This window comes from Lutra lutra, chromosome 16 (genome assembly GCF_902655055.1).
Source record: "Lutra lutra chromosome 16, mLutLut1.2, whole genome shotgun sequence".
NCBI classification, from domain to species: domain Eukaryota; kingdom Metazoa; phylum Chordata; class Mammalia; order Carnivora; family Mustelidae; genus Lutra; species Lutra lutra.
This window is the reverse complement of record NC_062293.1, coordinates 5,410,962-5,428,619: the sequence shown is the minus strand read 5'-3', so window position 1 is coordinate 5,428,619 and position 17,658 is coordinate 5,410,962. Positions and strand designations below refer to the sequence as shown.

Below are 17,658 nucleotides of genomic sequence, written 5' to 3'. Positions count from 1 at the left end.
GTGGCCAGGGATAGAGCTTGGGATCTGCCCAGGGGTTTGCCCAAAATGCAGCACTGATACTCTTACCGTGATGAGCACCAGTAGTGCATAGAATTGTTGAATCTTTATATCCTGTGCCTGAAACTCATGTAATACTATACGTGACTTACGCTTCAGTTTAAAAAAATGCAGCTCTGAAGACTTCTGAAATAAACATGGGGGTAAATCTTTGTGACTCCGGCTTAGTCAGGGGCTTTTTAGATGTGACACCCAAAGCACAAGAGACAATAGGAAAATAGATAAGCTGCACTTCATCAAAATTAAATACTTTTGTGCCTCAGGGGGCAGCATCAAGAAAATGAAAAGACGGGGCGCCTGGGTGGCTCTGTTGTTAAGCATATGCCTTCTGCTCAGGTCAGGATCCTGGCATCCTGGGATCCAGCCCCTGGAGCAGACTTCCCGGCTCAGCAGGGAGTCTGCTTCTCCTTCTCCCTTTGCCCCTCCCCCTCACTTGCGCACTCTCTGTCAAATAAATAAAATCTTGAAAAAATAATAATAGGGGTACCTGGGACCCTCTCCCCCTGTCTGCTGCTCTGCCTACTTGTGTTCTCTATCTCTGTGTCAAATAAAACCTTTAAAAATAAATTAATAATAATAATAATAATAATAGGGCGCCTGGGTGGCTCAGTGGTTAAGCCACTGCCTTCTGCCTCAGGTCATGATCCCCAGAACCCCAGGATCAGGTCCTGCATCAGGCTCCCTGCTCAACAGGGAGTCTGCTTCTCCCTCTGACCCTCTCCTCTCTGTGTTTTCTCACTCTCAATCTCTCTCAAATAAATAAGATTTTTTTAAAGATTTTATCTATTCATTTTAAGGCAGAGGCCTTAACCCACTGAGCCACCCAGGCGCCCCCTCAAAACTGTTTTTAAAAACTTTTTTGGGGGCGCCTGGGTAGCTCAGTGGGTTAAAGCCTCTGCCTTCGGCTCAGGTCATGATCCCAGGGTCCTGGGATCGAGCCCCGCATCTGGCTCTCCGCTCAGTGGCGAGCCTGCTTCCCTTCCTCTCTCTCTGCCTGCCTCTCTGCCTACTTGTGATCTCTGCCTGTCAAATAAATAAATAGATGAAATCTTTAAAAAAAATTTTGTGTGGGGGGGGGCACCTGGGTGGCGCAGTCAGTTAAACGCCTCTTGATTTCAGCTAAGGTCATGATCTCAGGGTTGTGAGATGGTGCTCTGGGTCAGGCTCCATGCCCAGCGGGAAATCCGCTTGAGATTCTCTCCCTCTCCCTCTGCCCCTCTACCGCTTGCCTGTGTGCTCTCTCTCTTACTCTCTATAAAATAAATAAATCTTAACTTAAAAGAAAAAAAAAAAACCTTTGGGAAATACGACGATTCCAAATTTCATCTGATGGCCTGCTTCTTTTGAGCACTCAGTAAAGCATTTTTTGGCACAGGCAAAACAAAACCAAACGATCAGTGGCCCTTGAGGCTGGTTGAAGTGGGATTCAACGCACAAACCACGCCTTCCAGGGGGCACCACTCTCGGAGAAGCGTCGTCTGCACTCCTTCTCTGTGAAAGCAACTCCTCTGTGAATCCTTTACCCGCCTGAGCTTTGACGTCTCACAGTTCTCCTCCCAGATCTCTGCCCGAATCTCTATCTGTGTGATCTGAGATTTGTGTGATTTCAGGCAGATGACGGCACCTCTCTGAGCCTCAGTCTCTCACCTGTGAAATGGGGCTAGTGATTGCCGTGGTAGAAGAACCCAATGAGCTTATCTTCAAAGAGGGCCGAGCCCAGCACCTGGCACTTAGTAAGCACAGAATAAACGTTTGCTGTTATCATCAGTCATCCATTAATTCAACAGATATCATGGACTGTCCTGTGCAATTGGCCAGATAAAAGATAAAAGGTGCTGGTGCTCTCTGGGAGAGGAAGACACAATCTGGCCCCCTCTGGCTAAGGGCTCTGCAGGAGGAAAGCGCTATCTGAGTGAGGGAGCGGGAGGAAGGCTCCTAATCCCTGAGGCCTATACCCTTTTTTATTTCCGTTGTTTCAGTTTGGTTGAAAATACATCCATTTGCCCAAGGTTCGTTATTTGTATTGTTTTGGTTGTTCTCGGAGAACTTGGCTTTAACTGAGGGTCAGTGCTCCTGTTTGCTCGCCGATGAACTCTGAAACATTGATTTTCATTTGGAAGATGTGTTTACTCTCAGTTTTTGAGTCCCATCTAGCATGTTACATGAAATCTGTTCAGAAGGAAGTCTGCCCCTGACTTTTCACTCTCCCTCCCATTTTCCCGGCCAGATGTGACAGCACTGCAGGGGAGGTGGCACCTTCCTGGGGACACTGTATCCCCAGCCAAAGTCTGTCCTCTGCTCTGCTAGCTGAAAACTCCCCAGGATCAGCACAGCCAGAGGCAGCTGTCTCGCAGGACTGAGGCATCATGATAGAATTCCCAGTGATTCCCACCATGGGGATATACTGTCAGTGATGGGAGCCGAAGCATGCCAGCCAGAAGCCCAGTGGCTGAGGCAGGCCTAGAAGTCGCTAACACACATCGGTCCAGGCCATAGCGACAACTGGCTCCTGACTGAGGACAGGCCCTCTGGAGATGCCTCTGCCTTGCTGCAGTCCGTGGCTGTCTTCACTGCCACTTCTTCATCGGTGGGTCCTCCCTGATAGACCCAGTTTTTCATGCGACTGAGGTCTCTGGGCTCCCTGCCGCTCTGGTTCCTCGGTTGCAATGACAGCCTGGTTCCCTGATGGGACTTAGGTCCACGTCTCCCACTCTAATATCTACAGACATTGTCTCTGAAAATGCAGATGGCCCACCCTCTCATTCATTCTGGGAGCTTCTTTTTGTGATTGTTCCCAGAGGGTTGACCTGTCTCCTGATTTGGAACCCCTTTGCCCTTCAGCAATATTAATGATAAACACTTCTGTAATATTGATACTACTAACCTCGAGCTTTGTGGTCAGCCCTGGTATCAGACCTTGTGATCAAAGCCCGGTATCAGAGCCCCGGCAGTGGCGCTGGTTGTTTACTACCAGGCTGTGCTCTGATTGGTCAGTGCCCTTGACTTCTATTGTCAAATATTTTTGGTCACCAGACTTTGCACAGATTATTTCATTAAATCCTTACAAGCTTATTAGGTAGTAACTGTTTTTATTCCCACTTTTACAGATAGGGGAGCACAGATGGGTGAAGGAACTCATCCCAATGGGAGAGCCGGGTCTTGAACCTGAGCCCAGCTGCCCCTGAGCCTGTCCTCTCAGCCACCACCCGTCCCCAAACATCCTAACCAGCTGCAGCTTCCGCACAGTAAGGTGTGAAGACATAAAGCTCAGATTGAAGTAAGGGATTGTGGGGGAGGAGGGAGGCAGCTGCTCTCTCAGACCACGGCAGCCCTAGTTTCTACACGGAACACTCCCAATTCGGAAGCCAGGACAGGACCCAAAGCTCTTGGGAATTGGGCTGATTCTTTGCCCCCTCCCCGTGCCAGGAGCAGATCCAGCCAGCTGTGCCGTGGGGCTGCCAGGGCCATCCGGGCTGGTCACCAAACACGTCCGGAGCCTCTGCTGGTTGCCAGGCATGACTCCAAAAGCAAGCGAGGCTCAGGCCTGGCCTTCAGAGCATCGGGAGCTTCTTGTCCCTCTCTGGCCTCAGATGCTCCTGCTAAGAGGGGCCAGCTTCAGGCTTTGTCTTTTCTTTCTTTCTTTTTTAAACATGTATTTATTTGATAGAGAGAGCACGAACAGGGGGAGCAGCAGGCAGAGGGAGAAGCAGGCAGAGGGAGAAGCAGACTTCACGCTGAACAAGGAGACCAATGCAGGACTCGATCCCATGAGTCTGAAATCACGACCTGAGCCGAAAGCAGAGGCGTCACCGAATGAGTCACCTAGACGTCCCCAGGCCTTGTCTTTATTTGATGCCCCCACCGTGTCCTTGAAGTTCCTGCCCTCTAGGCTGATGACCACCGTGCCAATGGTCAGGGAGAAATCCAGACTCACGGGATACAGGGGACAGCTTAGGGCCACAGCCATCTCTTCATACTGGGCGCTGCAGCTGGTCCAGGCCTCCAGGCCATAGCCAGTGGGCGTGAGGACTGAGATTGGCCGGGGAGGGAGGGGAGCTCCAGGCTGTAGCAAGACCGTCAGGCCCATAATGCCTGGGCCTTGGACCCAACGCCATCCATCCTGTCCCCTCTGCTGATGCTCTTGGCTCAGTACTAGGTGGTGAGGAGCTTGTGGGGCAAGGTCCTGAGGCCCAGCATGTCTAACAGAGACAGTAGCAGGGGAGTGGGGGCTAATGGAGCCCGGGTATCACCTCCATGGGGACGTGCACAGTCCCTCACACACCCCTCAGCAAAACACCACCCAAAACCCCCTAAGCTTGCAGCCCACCAGCCTCCCTTCCCAGAGCCCTTCTCCCTTTTTTTTTTTGTTTAAGATTTTATTTATTTGACAGAGAGAGATCACAAGTAGGTAGAGAGACAGGCAGAAAAAGAGGGGGAGGCAGGCTCCCTGCCGAGCAGAGATCCTGACGTGGGGCTTGATCCCAGGACCCTGAGATCATGACCTGAGCCGAAGGCAGAGGCTTTAACTCACTGAGCCACCCAGGTGCACCCCAGAGCCCTTCTTGTCAGTAGTATTGCTGGTGCCTGAGATGGGCTTCTCCTTTTCTGGCCACCCTCTATTCCACTATGTGCATTCCAGAACTACAGCTTTCTGATCGAGAGCTGGCAGCCGCCGGGGAGAAGACCCCAGACGCTGGCGCCCTTTCCAAGTCATGTATAATAACCTTATAGCCCCTTCAGGGACCACAGCCTCACCAAAGCTCCCCTGCCCTTGCCTCCCTGGTAGAGGAGGTGACTGCAGAACTCTTAGCTTCCTCCCTGGGGAAAGGCGATGGTGGAGAAGGAAGGTCCTCTGCTCAGGGCAGAAGCTTAAGAAATGCTGCTCCTGGTTGTGCCTGGCCAACAGTCCTGGCCCCTGGCAAACATCAGGCAGGATGCTCAGGCAAGGAAACCAGAAAGGGCAGGGGGCACATCACAGAGAAGTCCTATGATGCTGTTTGGAACAATGTTGGTGTCTGAGTGGGACCCCTCACTGCCAGGGGCTGCTGGGCCGTTAGCAGAGCCATGGAGAACAAGGACCCCTAGGAGGGAGGACAGAGGCTCTGGTCCTGCCTTACAGCACAGTCCTCTATGTATAAACTCAAAGCTGTCCCAGCTGCACCCACCTCGGCCTACAGCCTTACTCATTCTCCACACGTGCTGACAAAGGGCTCAGGGAGCCAGAAGGCCAGCCATCTGGCCCAAGAGGGCACTTTCAGCCTTCTTCCTGGGGGTGGTTTGGGATTTGGGTCGGCAGCCTGGGCAGGGGCTTGGCTCTTCCTTCCTTCCCCTAACCTTGGCTTCAGGAAGGCAGCTGGAAGGCCAGCTGTTTGTGCTGAAGTTCCTGGCCAAAAGCCAGGCCCAGCCGGATGGACATCCCTGAGGAATGTCCACAGGGGCAGGTGCGACTACCATTGGGCTGAGGGAAGGAAGAGGCTGTGGGGCCCAGGCAAGGCAAGCCAACTGCGTTCTCGCAGTGCCTGGGGTGGGACTGATGGTGGGACATGGGCTGTGATCGCCTTGGCAAGGTTGCTATGAAGTGCTCCCAACCCAAGGGATGGAGAGGTAGGGGTGGGGACCGGATGTGCAGGGTGGGGACTCAAGGCTCTTATGCCCAGTGGACCACAGTACCACCAGTGAGACAACAGCTGCAGATGGGTGTGGTGAAAACTGTGCACCTCGCCCTTCTCCATGGCAGGCGAGGTTGGCCACAGGCCTGAGCCTCTGATCTCTGGCCCTCAGCTGTTGCCCTGAACACAGGATGGCCCCGTTGGCAGGAAATAAAGGGCAAGCCCAAGTCTCCCACCAGCCCAATGGCAGGCAGCTAGCTGGACTGCACCTACCCTCTACTACCCTACCTGAAAGTGACCCAGAGACCCCCGCCCCAATGCCCACCAGGCAAGAGGCAGTGCTTTCAAGGAGCCAAGTAGGGAAGACCCCTGAGGAATGACTGAGGAAATGAGTGGGAAAGACTAAAATTTCCAGTCCAGCCAGTGGGCTCAGGGTTTGTTTCTCTACATTTGGAGACATTGGAGACGTTGGTCAGGCCCCTAGGGGGTTGGGGAGGCCTGGCAAGGGGCATAGGATGGTTCTTGCTGGCCTCTCCCAACTGCTCTCCTTCCTTTCTGGCAGGGCGACAGGGACCAGTTGACTTATGTATGGGCAGATCTCTGGAAGTCAGCCAGGTTTGACGTCCTTGCCTCTCTGGTGGTTTTCTTCCATAACACCTTAAATTCTGTAAATAGGATGTAACTTCTGTGTGGTGTCTAAATCATCTAGTCTACCTACTGACCAGCTTATGGATGAAGCAGGGATATTTTACAACCTAGCAGCATGGGCCCACAGGTGCCTGGCAGAGAAAAGAGGCAGTGAAAGGTGAGACAGGACGGAGCATGGAGGGAGAGCAATGGGGGTCACCCTCATGAGGGTGGACCTGGCTTGTGACCAGCAATTTCACAAACACCTCTGGCTACCTTCTGAAGGGCACAGGCTAAGAGCTTCAAGACAAGGGCAATGAATGGCTTGGTTCAGAATCTCCTGGTAGCGGGCCAGAGTGCTGGCACTTCCAGCCCTTAACTGGTCTGATCGAAACCAAGTCCGTGGACAGACAAGAAATGCAATTATTAATACACGGGTTCACCAAGCATCACTTGGCCCTGTCCAAAGCAAATCATGACACGGATCACCTTTCAAAATAGGGGGTCTGCCTGTCATTACTGAAAGCACCCCCTCCCGGAGTCAGAAAGCAATATTCCAGACATTTCCCCACAGGAAATTTTATTTGTGAAATAGAGGTTATCGATTCAAATGAAGACCACTAACAAAGATGAAAGTCTCAACTTCAAAAACTTTATTTTTGTCTCATCCATCAAGGGCACAGGATACCTTCATCAGCTCCAGCTTTTGCTTTTCTCCTTACAGATTGTTCCATCACCTAAACCCAGGGTTATCCTGTGTGGGCAGCTTCCTAGAACCAAAAGATATTTTTGCCTTCTGGGTTAAGAATGCTCAAGCAAGTCTGGAAGCACAAGCTGCACTATTTAAAGCAGCAAATTCCCAGCTGCCCAGTAAAATCCACAGACCTCTACGTCAGATGTAGGGAAGATGCGCTGGGGGAGAAGGTTCAAGTTTCACCCCACTTGGGTCATCACAACTAGTAAACTCAACTGACATCACCAGAGTGAAGTCGGTCTATTCGAACTCAAGACACTGCCAGGTACAGTCCACAGCACATTAGGCCATCCAGGATCAGGACGTCCTTCAGAAGCACAATGTTGGATCATCACAACTGGGAAGTCACTGTTCCAGAGCTGGTTACAACGAACCTTCTAGAAAACCAGCTCTTTCTATATTGGACTCCACCTCTGATGCGTCATGGAGGCTCATTAAGTTGCCAAGAATCAAACCTATTCTAGCTTGCCTCTCTCCCTAAGTCCTTTGAATTTGAAACCAAACATTTTTTAAAAATGAAGCTACTTTATTAGGGCACAACTATCTTTCTATAGCTGCCAGCTCCAAATACACAGAATGCTGGTCTGATGACCCGTGTGGCTCTTGTGCCCTTGTCTTGCTGACCTCTAGATACTCTGCATACAGCGCACCATCAATGGTTAAGAAAACTAGCTTTATACTGAAAAAGCAGCTTAAACCAACAAGGAGTTTTAAACTTCTGTTAAAATAATCTGTATAAAGAAATTTCATAATTATTTTTGTGTATAAATGGTTCCTTTGTCTACCAAGCAAAACCAGGTATAAACTAAGCTCAAACTTCAGGATACAAAGAATCTAGATAATGGATGTATTTAAGCTTTGTATATTCAAATGTAGGTTTTTGACACTTGGTTGAATAAACAAGTTTATTTGTAAATTTAGTCAACATACATAATTGACCTGAAGACTTCAATAGAAGGATAATTTTTAAAACCACCTGGAAGACCATCTCTATAGTGATTTTCCCAGGACCATGTATCAGATGTAACCTAACTGGACACCATCTTAACTGGCAGAGGTTCAAGCTGGAGTTGTGTGCCCCTCCCCCACAGCAAGTTTACTCTAAGGATTATTATAATACAAACTCCACAAGGAAAAGAACTTCGGTATTGTTTCCTCTTGGTAGAGAAAAACTCAACCTAGTTAGGAGACCAACCACAACACAAAGAAAAGCTGCACTAACTAGTTTAGATTATTAACAGATGATGCTGGTGTGAATAACTCGGTATTATAGTCTAGAGCCCTTATAAATAAAATCCCCCCATTAGTGTTTGCATTAATCAGCTAGAGGGTTAGTTAACATGTGGTAGAATGAGGACTTATGCAAGGTATAATTTGCAAAGCATTTTACTATTATGAAAACAAGTGCAGTCTAGTTAGGAGAAAACCAACTTGACTTTAAATTACACACACCTTAATGACAAGACTCCCCACCACATGTGAATGTAAAACATTTAATTTAAAAATGTTGACACTACAATATATAAAATAGCTATTATAAATGCACATAGTGTATTCTATAGCTGCCAGGTTTACTTTTTTTTTCTTTTTCTTTTTCTTTTTTTTTTTTAAGGAAACTGTAAGTTACACTGTGGTTAAGACTTGTATCTTCACCCTTGAAAAAGCCCACATTCTATCACAGTGATGTATGGTCAGACTTAACAGCCCCAATTGTTAAACACTTGGATCAAGTCATAACCAGTTTTATTGCAAAAGGACCCTGTACACATTTATCAATTCTAGTACCTTAATAGCTACCCAACAAGTCATTAACATACAGAAACATGCATCATGAGAAGCAAGAAGTATCACCCATCCCTTCTGCATATTAGCAACTTGTCACTCCTGAGCAACAGTGCTCACATCACTGAGGTCTGTGAACAGTCACTTTTCGCATTCATCCTGAGTGAAAGATGGAATGACTTAAGTACAAATGCAACATATTATAAACAATTTCTTACAAAAAAAGTCACAAATTAAACCAAAGTATTTTACAGAATTTACTACAAAACACCGTAAAAACTGCCTTCACTTAAGCTCTCTCCCCCCGTATCCGGCGAGCCAACTGGATGTCTTTGGGCATGATGGTGACTCTCTTAGCGTGGATGGCACACAGATTAGTATCTTCAAATAAACCCACCAGGTACGCTTCACTGGCCTCCTGTTGAGGACAAGAGCCACACTATTAAACTCTCTTCGCCGAGAAGCCACGCACGAGCCCTCCGACCCTACACGGCCGCGCTCGCCTTACCTGCAGGGCGCCAATGGCGGCGCTCTGAAACCTCAGATCGGTTTTGAAATCCTGGGCGATCTCCCTCACCAACCTCTGGAAAGGCAGCTTCCGGATCAGAAGCTCGGTGGATTTCTGGTAACGACGGATCTCCCGAAGCGCTACGGTGCCGGGCCTGCAGCGAGCAGGGGAGTGTAAGCGGACACCCGGCGACGGACCGAGCCCGGCGCCAGCCCCAGCACGCGCTCCCGCACGGGCCGCGCGCCGCCCCGTCCTTGTCTGCCTGCCGCCTCGCCTACCTGTAGCGATGAGGCTTTTTCACCCCACCGGTGGAAGGGGCGCTTTTCCGGGCGGCTTTAGTGGCCAGCTGTTTGCGGGGCGCTTTCCCACCCGTGGATTTACGGGCAGTCTGCTTGGTTCGGGCCATTTTCTTTTACCTAAGGAAGACATCCGTGATTCCGAGGCCCCGGCGCTCGCCCCCCTGGGGGGTCACGGGCGGACGGGCTCCGCGCCCCTGCCCTCCCGCCTCTTCACCGCGGCAGATGGCCCGGGGCCGCCGCCTCCTCCCCCTCCCCTAATGACTCAGGCTGCAAGGAGCGGCAGCAGCCTCCCCCGGGAGGGGGGGTGCGGGGAGGAGTCACTTCCCCTCCTCGACGGGCGGAGGCCCCGCTTGCCCGGAACCCGGCGTCGGGACATCTGAATCACCACCGGGAAGGAGGCGGAGACGCGGTTCCGGAACGAAGCCCCAAGGGGAAACCTCCCGGACCCACACCCGACGCCGGCGGCCCGAGCAGCCCGCACCAGCCAGCACTCCGCTCCCAACGGCTGAGGCCCGCGGCATTAACGGCCGACGGGGCCTCGAACCACGAGCAAAGCCGCCAACGCTTACCCAATGCCGAAGTCTTAGACCGCTTCTTCGACCGCCGCGCCGCTCCTGCTGCCCAGTGAAGAGCCGCAGTCGCCGAGCAAGGAAATAGAAGAAGCTCCAACGAACGACCAAACCGCTCTGTGCTCTAAACCCCCCCTTTGCTTCCGCTTTTATACCCACGCTTCACGCTGCGTCCCTGCGTCATAGGGGCCTCATTTGCATACACCAACGACTTTTTCTATTGGCGGGAGCTTTCGCCGACGCGCTGACATCCCCGACACAAAGGCCGTGCTTCGGCCCCGCTCCCGGATTGGTGGGCATCTATGCCGCTGATTGGCTGTTAAAGTGGCCTAATGATTGGATGAATGCAAAGAGGAATGGACGAATCAGAGCTTAGGACGAAGCGGCTCTTCTGATTGGATAAAATGAAGCTATGTTTGGATCCTTCCCTCGGTTCCAAAGCTCTACAATAGAAAGTCAATGCAAATGAATTGCATTGGTCTGTATGAGGACTTCAGGGTCGGGATGGTTAGGAATCCAACCAAATTCGCATCTCTCCAATAAAATGCAGGAGGAGAGATTACTTCAGGGAAATTCTTGTAAATATTTTCCAGTGTAAAATAAAATGTGTTCCTGTGACTATTTACTTTCACATATTGATAGTTACGTATATAAAGTAAAAGAATTAGAATTCAGCAAATCATGTTGTGCCACCAAGTATTTCATGTATCACGCACATACATTTTAACCAAAAAGCAGTTCTTTTGTTTGGTGGTGTGGGTAGGGGTAAATAATAGACAAAAAAAATGTCAGTGTATGGTTTTATAAGAACTGTTTTGTACATTCTTAGGCTATCACAAAATACTTTGTGATTTCAATAGCTTAAGGAAGTAGCCTTCTAAGCAACATTTTTTTGAATTATGTAATTCAACTGAATGAAAGGACTGCGGCCAAAATGGAAATAGTCCTAGTACAACATTTACATGTCCATAAGGAATAAACAGAAGAAAACGAAATTAACACGTGCCCTTGTATATAGTGGTATATTGTCATCACTTCTAAGAAACACGACAAATGTATAAAAATGGTAATCCCTACTTTTGCCTAAATAAATGTCTTTGATAATTTGTAATGTTCAGTTCTCCTGATGATACAGGTATATAGAATACCAAAGCAGGGTATAGTTTGAGACCAGCCAAACTAAACTCAGAAAACCGAAATAGAGTTTTGTGCATTTTATTTTATTATTTATTTATTTATTTATTAAAGATTTTATTTATTTATTTGACAGAGATCACAAGTAGGCAGAGACCAGGCAGAGAGAAAGGAGGAGGCAGGCTCCCTGCTGAGCAGAAAGCCCGATGCAGGGCTTGATCCAAGGACCCTGGGATCATGACCTGAGCTGAAGGCAGAGGCTTTAACCCACTGAGCTGCCCAGGCACCCCGAGTTTTGTGCATTTTATTCCATAGTTCCTACTCTGGGTTTACTGATTTTTTTTCCCCTGAGTATTTTAAATCATCCAAATTCCGTGTACATGTAGATTTCAACTCAAATAATTATTGTACATAAACACAAATACCTCAAAAATTTACTTGTGACATCGAAGGTCTGCTCTCAGTATCAACAGCGAGGGGGGAAATTCTCGATATGAAGAAGCTGCTATGGTAAAAATGTCTTTCACCCAATCTCTGGTACCAAATTCCTCTCATTTCTGCCCTCTCAATTTTAACAGGCACAATTTGTATTTAAATATCACATATGTAAACTTTTATGCGATAATTTGGTCAACTTTAATTCCTGCCTTCGGCACAAAGTTTACAGTAGGGGGGGAATTAAGTTTTCTGTTTCATTCATGTGATGCTGAGAAACCAAGATGGAGGCTCTTGCCCTGTCCTCAGAACCTAAGGAAAGCTAAGAATCAGGGCACTGGTTAGATCCCACACAAAAGGCTCTCAAATGTTCTGGGATGTAACCAGAAAAATACCCTGTTAACATTTTTTGACTGCCCAAATGGTCTGGAGAGGGGATTGGTTCCTAAATTAACAACCCCTTTGTGTTCCAAGGATTTTCTAAAAGATCCAGAATCCTGTCTGTCCCAAGACTCCAGAGGACAGACACTCCAGTTTTGTTTTCTTTCTTGCAGTTTGGCTGATTACTAGAGGAGAACTAATTGCTCCAGCAGAAACTAGGTAAAGATTTACATTTATCCACTTAAAGGACCAGTAGTGGGAATAGTCTGTCCTTCTTACTCAACCGTTTTCTTTTTCCTAAGTTAGCACGGGAGAGGAAAAGCAACACAGGAAATGGGAAAGAACGAAAAATGTTTATACAATCAAAACAATGTGGAATGTGATGCAGCATATAGGCTACTATCCTAGTTCCTGTTCTGGCATGGGCTTGCTGAGTAACTCTGTGCAAGTTACTTCTCTGAGTTTCGGTTTCCTCTTTTGTAAATTAAACAGTTTGGATGATATCATCTCCCAATTTTACCAGTACACACTCATTCTGAAGCTTATGGTATACAGCTTATTTAAAGCCTTGTGCTGTGAACTCTATTTCTTCATTCACATCGCGCTTAGGTATTTTGGGGATAACCTACAAGTCAATTACTTGGATTTAATAACAGCGTTAAAAAAAATACACTACAACTTTTATTTGTCCTTTTGGAATTTTTCATCTTCACACGCCCCTAGTGGTTAAACAATTGATTTGGCCTGTTTAGGAAATACCAGTTTCTCAACTTTGTGGGCTGACAATTTGGCTTCTGATGTGAGGTTACTCGGGACAAATAAAATAAGTGTCATTCTCAAACATTAACAGTTTTCCATTCACTCCTCCCTCCCGCATCCCTAAGGTTATTGGGAACGTTTCTCTTTAACGTGACAATCACTAGACTAGTTAACCTATCTAATCAAATATGAATCAGTCTTTTTTTTATTTTTAAAGATTTTATTTTTATTTATTTGTCAGAGAGAGAGAGGGAGAGAGAGCAAGCACAGGCAGACAGAATGGCAGGCAGAGGCAGAGGGAGAAGCAGGCTCCCTGATGAGCAAGGAGCCCGATGTGGGACTCGATCCCAGGACGCTGGGATCATGACCTGAGCCGAAGGCAGCTGCTTAACCAACTGAGCCACCCAGGCGTCCCAAATATGAATCAGTCTTAAACACAAGGGATTTAAATAGATTCATTATGGAAAGCAAAGTTAAATGATAAGTGTCAATATTTTATCTATGAAGAACTTCATAAGGGGGGCGGTGCCTGGGTGGCTCAGTGTGTTAAAGCCTCAGCCTTGGGCTCAGGTCTTGATTTCAGGGTCCTGGAATCGAGCCCCCCATCTGGCTCTCTGTTTGGCAGGGAGCCTGCTTCCCTTCCTCTCTGCCTGCCTCTCTGCCTACTTGTGATCTCTGTCAAATAAATAAAATCTTAAAAAAAAACAACTCAAAAAAAAAAAAAAACTTCATAAAGGTGGAATTGGCTGATTTGACAAAAGCCACAGAGTGAGGAACTTCGCCCGACGAGTGGGAATCGGGCTCGGAAAACACAGAAAAGCTGACTTCCGGAGCAGGAAACTGCAGTGGGTCATCAACCGCACCCCCGACTCAACCCCAGGCGCTGCCTCTGGACACTAGGCGACGCTTCTCAACACCCCTGCAACTTGCTAGTGTACCTGAGACTGTTCTAGATGGAGATTAAATTCGTCCTTGGCCCCTAACGTCCTGGAAACAAGTCGGTCAGGCCAGGCGTCGAGCTGGGGAGGGACCCAAGCCGTGGAGTTCCAGGTTTCAGGGTTGGTAAAGGTTTACGCGCACCTCAGCAAAGACGCGGGAACGGAGTACTGCGTCGTGCAGCTCTACTTTAGCAAAGATTTCTCAGGCTGACTTCTGGTAGGCAGACTTTCCTTCATGCCTCCCCCGTTAGCCTGGCCGCAGGAATGAAGAGGATGTTGGCGGACTGCAGGTGCCTGCAGCACAAAGGCCCAGAGCTAAGGGACGGACAATACAGATTCTGAAGCACTGCCGGGGCCGGCATCAGCACTGAACCTAAGACCTAGTAAGTCTGGTGGCGAGATAATTATTACACTGTTAGTGGTGAAACTACACTTGGACTGTTTCACAGAAGTCGTCAGGGCCTCTCTAGCTACGGGCCCTTTCCACTCCAGAGGCTCCAGTTTCAAGGAAAGCTCTCCTACGAAACTGGAAACGCACTGTTAAGAAGTAGGAACGCAGCAGGACTGCAATCCCCACAAGCCGTGGCGGGCCCTGAGCATCCGGGACACCGTCTGCAAGGATCCCTGGGTATTGTGGTCCATTCCTTTGGCAGCAACCCTCTGCCGACGGTAAAATTCCAGCCGAACGGAGGACCACAACTCCCAGCAACCCTTGCTGCCGTGCGGGGGGTCTTCACGTTCTCGTGGCGCGGCGCAGGCGCACTGGGTCCTCGGCGCGGACCGCGCAGACTGAATAATAAAAGGGGAGCGGCGAAGAGGCAGGAAGACAGGACCATGTCGAAGGGCCCCGGGCCCGGCGGCTCCGCAGCTTCCTCGGCGCCCCCGGCCGCTACCGCTCAGGTGCTGCAGGCACAGCCCGAGAAACCGCAGCACTACACGTACGTAGAGCCCCCCCCCGCCGCGCGCGCACGCCTGACGTCAGCGGCCAGCGTGAGTCACGCGCGCAGGGAGAGCGCGAGGCGGCCTCTCCCTCCCCCCCTTCCTCCTCCGGCCCGGCCCAGACCGGTTCCAACCTGCTGGGGCCGGTCCCAACTGCCTCCAACTGCCACCAACCCCTGGTCGGGCCGTGGGGCGGGAAAGCCGGGCCCCGCCGCTGAGTGGGGAAGGCGGGAGTGCGGGGTGCGGAGAGCACACATCTCAGGCCGGGCCTGTGAGGCCTAACTGTTCCTCAGACCTAATACCACAGTATCAGGCTCTTGGGGGGCGATCAGAAGCCCAGACCAGAACCAGATTGAGCGCCTCGGGGGCCTGCCCTGCCGCCGCTGCGAATGACGGTTGGCGCGAGGTTCTGTCAGGCGCCCCGCGTTCCGTGCCTGGGAGGCCTTTTGTGTCCCCGAAGCCCGTATGTTGTCTGTGGAGGCCCCTCTTGCTTGGAACTCGCAGGGACAGCCGACCCGGCCTGAGTCGGGGACCCCGAGGGCGATGGGGTCCGAGCGCGTCTTCAGGCCCAAGCGAAGTACGGTAGCAGAGGGAGCCCCGACGCTCGCCCCGCAGGAGTCCAGTAGATGGAAAACCCGCTCCCTGGGAATCTGCCTGTGTCTGAGGGGAGGTCCCTGCCTCCTTGTGTCCTTCCAGGCACGTTAAAAGACCACCTAGTGCGAGGTGCCTCGGGAGAAAGCAAGCTGCAGAGGCGGGCCCTCCTGTTCAGCAAAATGTTGGTTTCCAGCCCCCCGTCCCCCGCCCCCAGTGCTCCTTGAGCGCCTCGCCTCTGCTTGGGGCTCCCAGGTGGACCTGAGGCTGGCAGCCCTGGAGAGCCACCCAGTACTGCCCCCCCGGTGAGCCGAGAGAAGGAAGCCTCTGTGGGAGCAGAGGGAACTAAACGAGACAGGAGGAGCTCTTGTTTGTCACTCTCCGGAGTAAGCCCGGTTAGGAAGCTGTTCTGGGATTGGGGGACATGGGTTTTAGGAAGCGTATTGGTTTCTTTGTGAGGTTCCCTGCTATTGGTTGAAGTAAGTTGAAGCTCTGTCTTTTCTTGGCTACAGTAGGACTCGTGTTAACTGTTACTTTTCTATTGTGGCCATTGCTTTGCGGGTCCTTCCTCCCTGGAGTTGTTTCTGCTGTCCTTCCATCGGTTTTGGTGAAATGATCTTACCTTAGAGAATACTGATCCGTTGATTGGTTTGGTCAAGCCACAGTATGGTTTTGATTTGAAAATCTGCAGACTTCCCATGATTGGAACTTCTCTATAAAGTGGTTGCTCGGATCATATTTTTCAGTAACATAAATACTTGGGGTTATGTTTCAGCAACCTCTGTACGTTGTGTTGTCATTGAGTAGACTGTGGAATCTGTATTAGAAGGGTTTTCTTACCATTTGGAATTGACAGATGAAACAAGTCAACATCTGTGTAAATGTTAATAACTGAGTTTTTGTTCTGTTGATGCTTATTTGTTTAAAATCTCTTTCCATTGCTTGTGGGGTAGGTGCAGAGTAATCAGTCTTGACTCTCAAGGTGGCTTAGTAATAACAGAAAGCCCAAGCTTGACTGGGTGATTGGAGGTTGCAGGTGTTCCCATCTTTTTATTTCCTGTTAATTCTTCATTTGCATACATGTTTACGTTTTTATTTCCGAAAATCAGAGGTAGACATCTGTTGTCTTCCTTGGTAGATTTATGGGCATTCAGAAGCTTTGATGATTTGGAAAACTCCATTCCCTTGTCATCTGAGGTCTTAGGAGCACAGGGAGTTTGAGGATACAGATGATGGCACCTGTACACGTACTGGCACTGATTTTATTTTCTTTTTTCTTTCTCTCTCTCTCTTTTTTTTTTTTTTTTAAAGGTGAGCCCATTTGTTACCCTTGGAGGTTAGACCACAGGAATATTTTTGTTTTTCTTTCAATATTTAAAATTTTGAGCTGGCCAGTATTTTTTAAATTCTCACTTGCAACATGAATTTCCAGAACTTGTACCAGTCGAATATGGCCTTATATATTGCATAGATCCCTTTCTGGAATAGAGATATAAACCCTTTGTGTGTGTGTGTGTGTGTGTGTGTGTGTGTTTGTTTTGTTTTGTTTTTGTATGTATTTTTTTACCGGTTAATTTTTTTTTAACTTTTTAAAACTTATTTGTACATAAATTACACTAACTTTGTGTGTTTTTTATGCCTGATATTATTTGAGATAATATGCTATGCAGTCATCTTTACACTAATCCAGAAGAAACCTCTTAAAACTGAGTGCCACTCGAGGCACCTGGCTGGCTCAGTCAGAGCATGTGACTCTTGATCTTGAGGTTGTAAGTTCGAGCCCCGCACTGGGTGTAGCGATTACTTAAAAAATAAACTTTAAAAAAAAGTTTAAAAATTGAGTGCCAGTCATCATAATGGCAGACAGTCTTGGTAAACTTGGTTGAATCTACCAAAAACAAATATTGCCTTTCCATAGGCTTGCCGTCTTGCCCCACAGATAAAATCCTAGAATTTGAGCTCTTTTTCCTAAACCAAGAGGAGTATTCATAACATAGTTTGAATGATAGTTTTGTTGGTATATTCCCCCTAAACTCATGAATAATCTTGCTTTAAGAAAAACTTTGAAATGATCCTTTTAGCCAATTGGTATAGTCGGCACTTGTGCTAGACCTGAGGAATTCAACCCTTTAGAAAATGGCTGTTAGAATTTCCTCTTACTCAGCTCCAAGTGTCTGATAGCATGCAGTAAGATGATAATGTGCATGTATCAGTCCTCTTCCAGTACAAGAACCACCTGACGTTTTGCTAGGTAATTTGTCCTTTTATTTGACAAA

The 17,658-nt window shown here is 48.8% G+C and overlaps 2 protein-coding genes across 7 annotated transcripts in view; one reads left to right on the top strand and one right to left on the bottom strand.

Annotated features, from left to right (window-relative positions):
- Positions 1–6,927: 6,927 nt before the first annotated feature.
- Positions 6,928–10,359, bottom strand: LOC125087183 (histone H3.3A). The gene is made up of 4 exons (XM_047707221.1): positions 10,206–10,359; positions 9,616–9,753; positions 9,338–9,491; positions 6,928–9,247 (listed from the first exon to the last, which is right to left on the bottom strand). The coding sequence occupies exons 2-4, from the start codon at positions 9,741–9,743 to the stop codon at positions 9,119–9,121; spliced, it is 411 nt and encodes a 136-aa protein (XP_047563177.1). The 5' UTR covers positions 9,744–9,753; positions 10,206–10,359; the 3' UTR covers positions 6,928–9,118.
- Positions 10,360–14,567: 4,208 nt separating this feature from the next.
- UNK (unk zinc finger) overlaps positions 14,568–17,658 on the top strand; it is a 32,568-nt gene continuing 29,477 nt past the window's right edge. For 2 of the 6 annotated variants that reach the window (XM_047707210.1, XM_047707211.1), the window contains exon 1: positions 14,602–14,790. In XM_047707210.1, coding sequence (XP_047563166.1) covers positions 14,687–14,790 — 104 coding nt within the window. In that variant the 5' untranslated portion in view covers positions 14,602–14,686. Of the gene's footprint in view, positions 14,791–15,804; positions 17,634–17,658 lie in introns of those variants that run through there. The other 4 variants (XM_047707214.1, XM_047707215.1, XM_047707212.1 and 1 more) reach the window with 4 other exon arrangements.

What these genes read in the sequence shown, in the direction of transcription:
- LOC125087183 (XM_047707221.1), bottom strand. Translation starts at nt 9,743, where the DNA reads ATGGCCCGAACCAAGCAGACTGCCCGTAAATCCACGGGTGGGAAAGCG. An exon ending in AAAAAGCCTCATCGCTACAG is followed by an intron (nt 9,492 to 9,615) that starts GTAGGCGAGGCG and finishes TGCTCGCTGCAG; the next exon opens with GCCCGGCACCGTAGCGCTTC. An exon ending in CCGCCATTGGCGCCCTGCAG is followed by an intron (nt 9,248 to 9,337) that starts GTAAGGCGAGCG and finishes TGTCCTCAACAG; the next exon opens with GAGGCCAGTGAAGCGTACCT.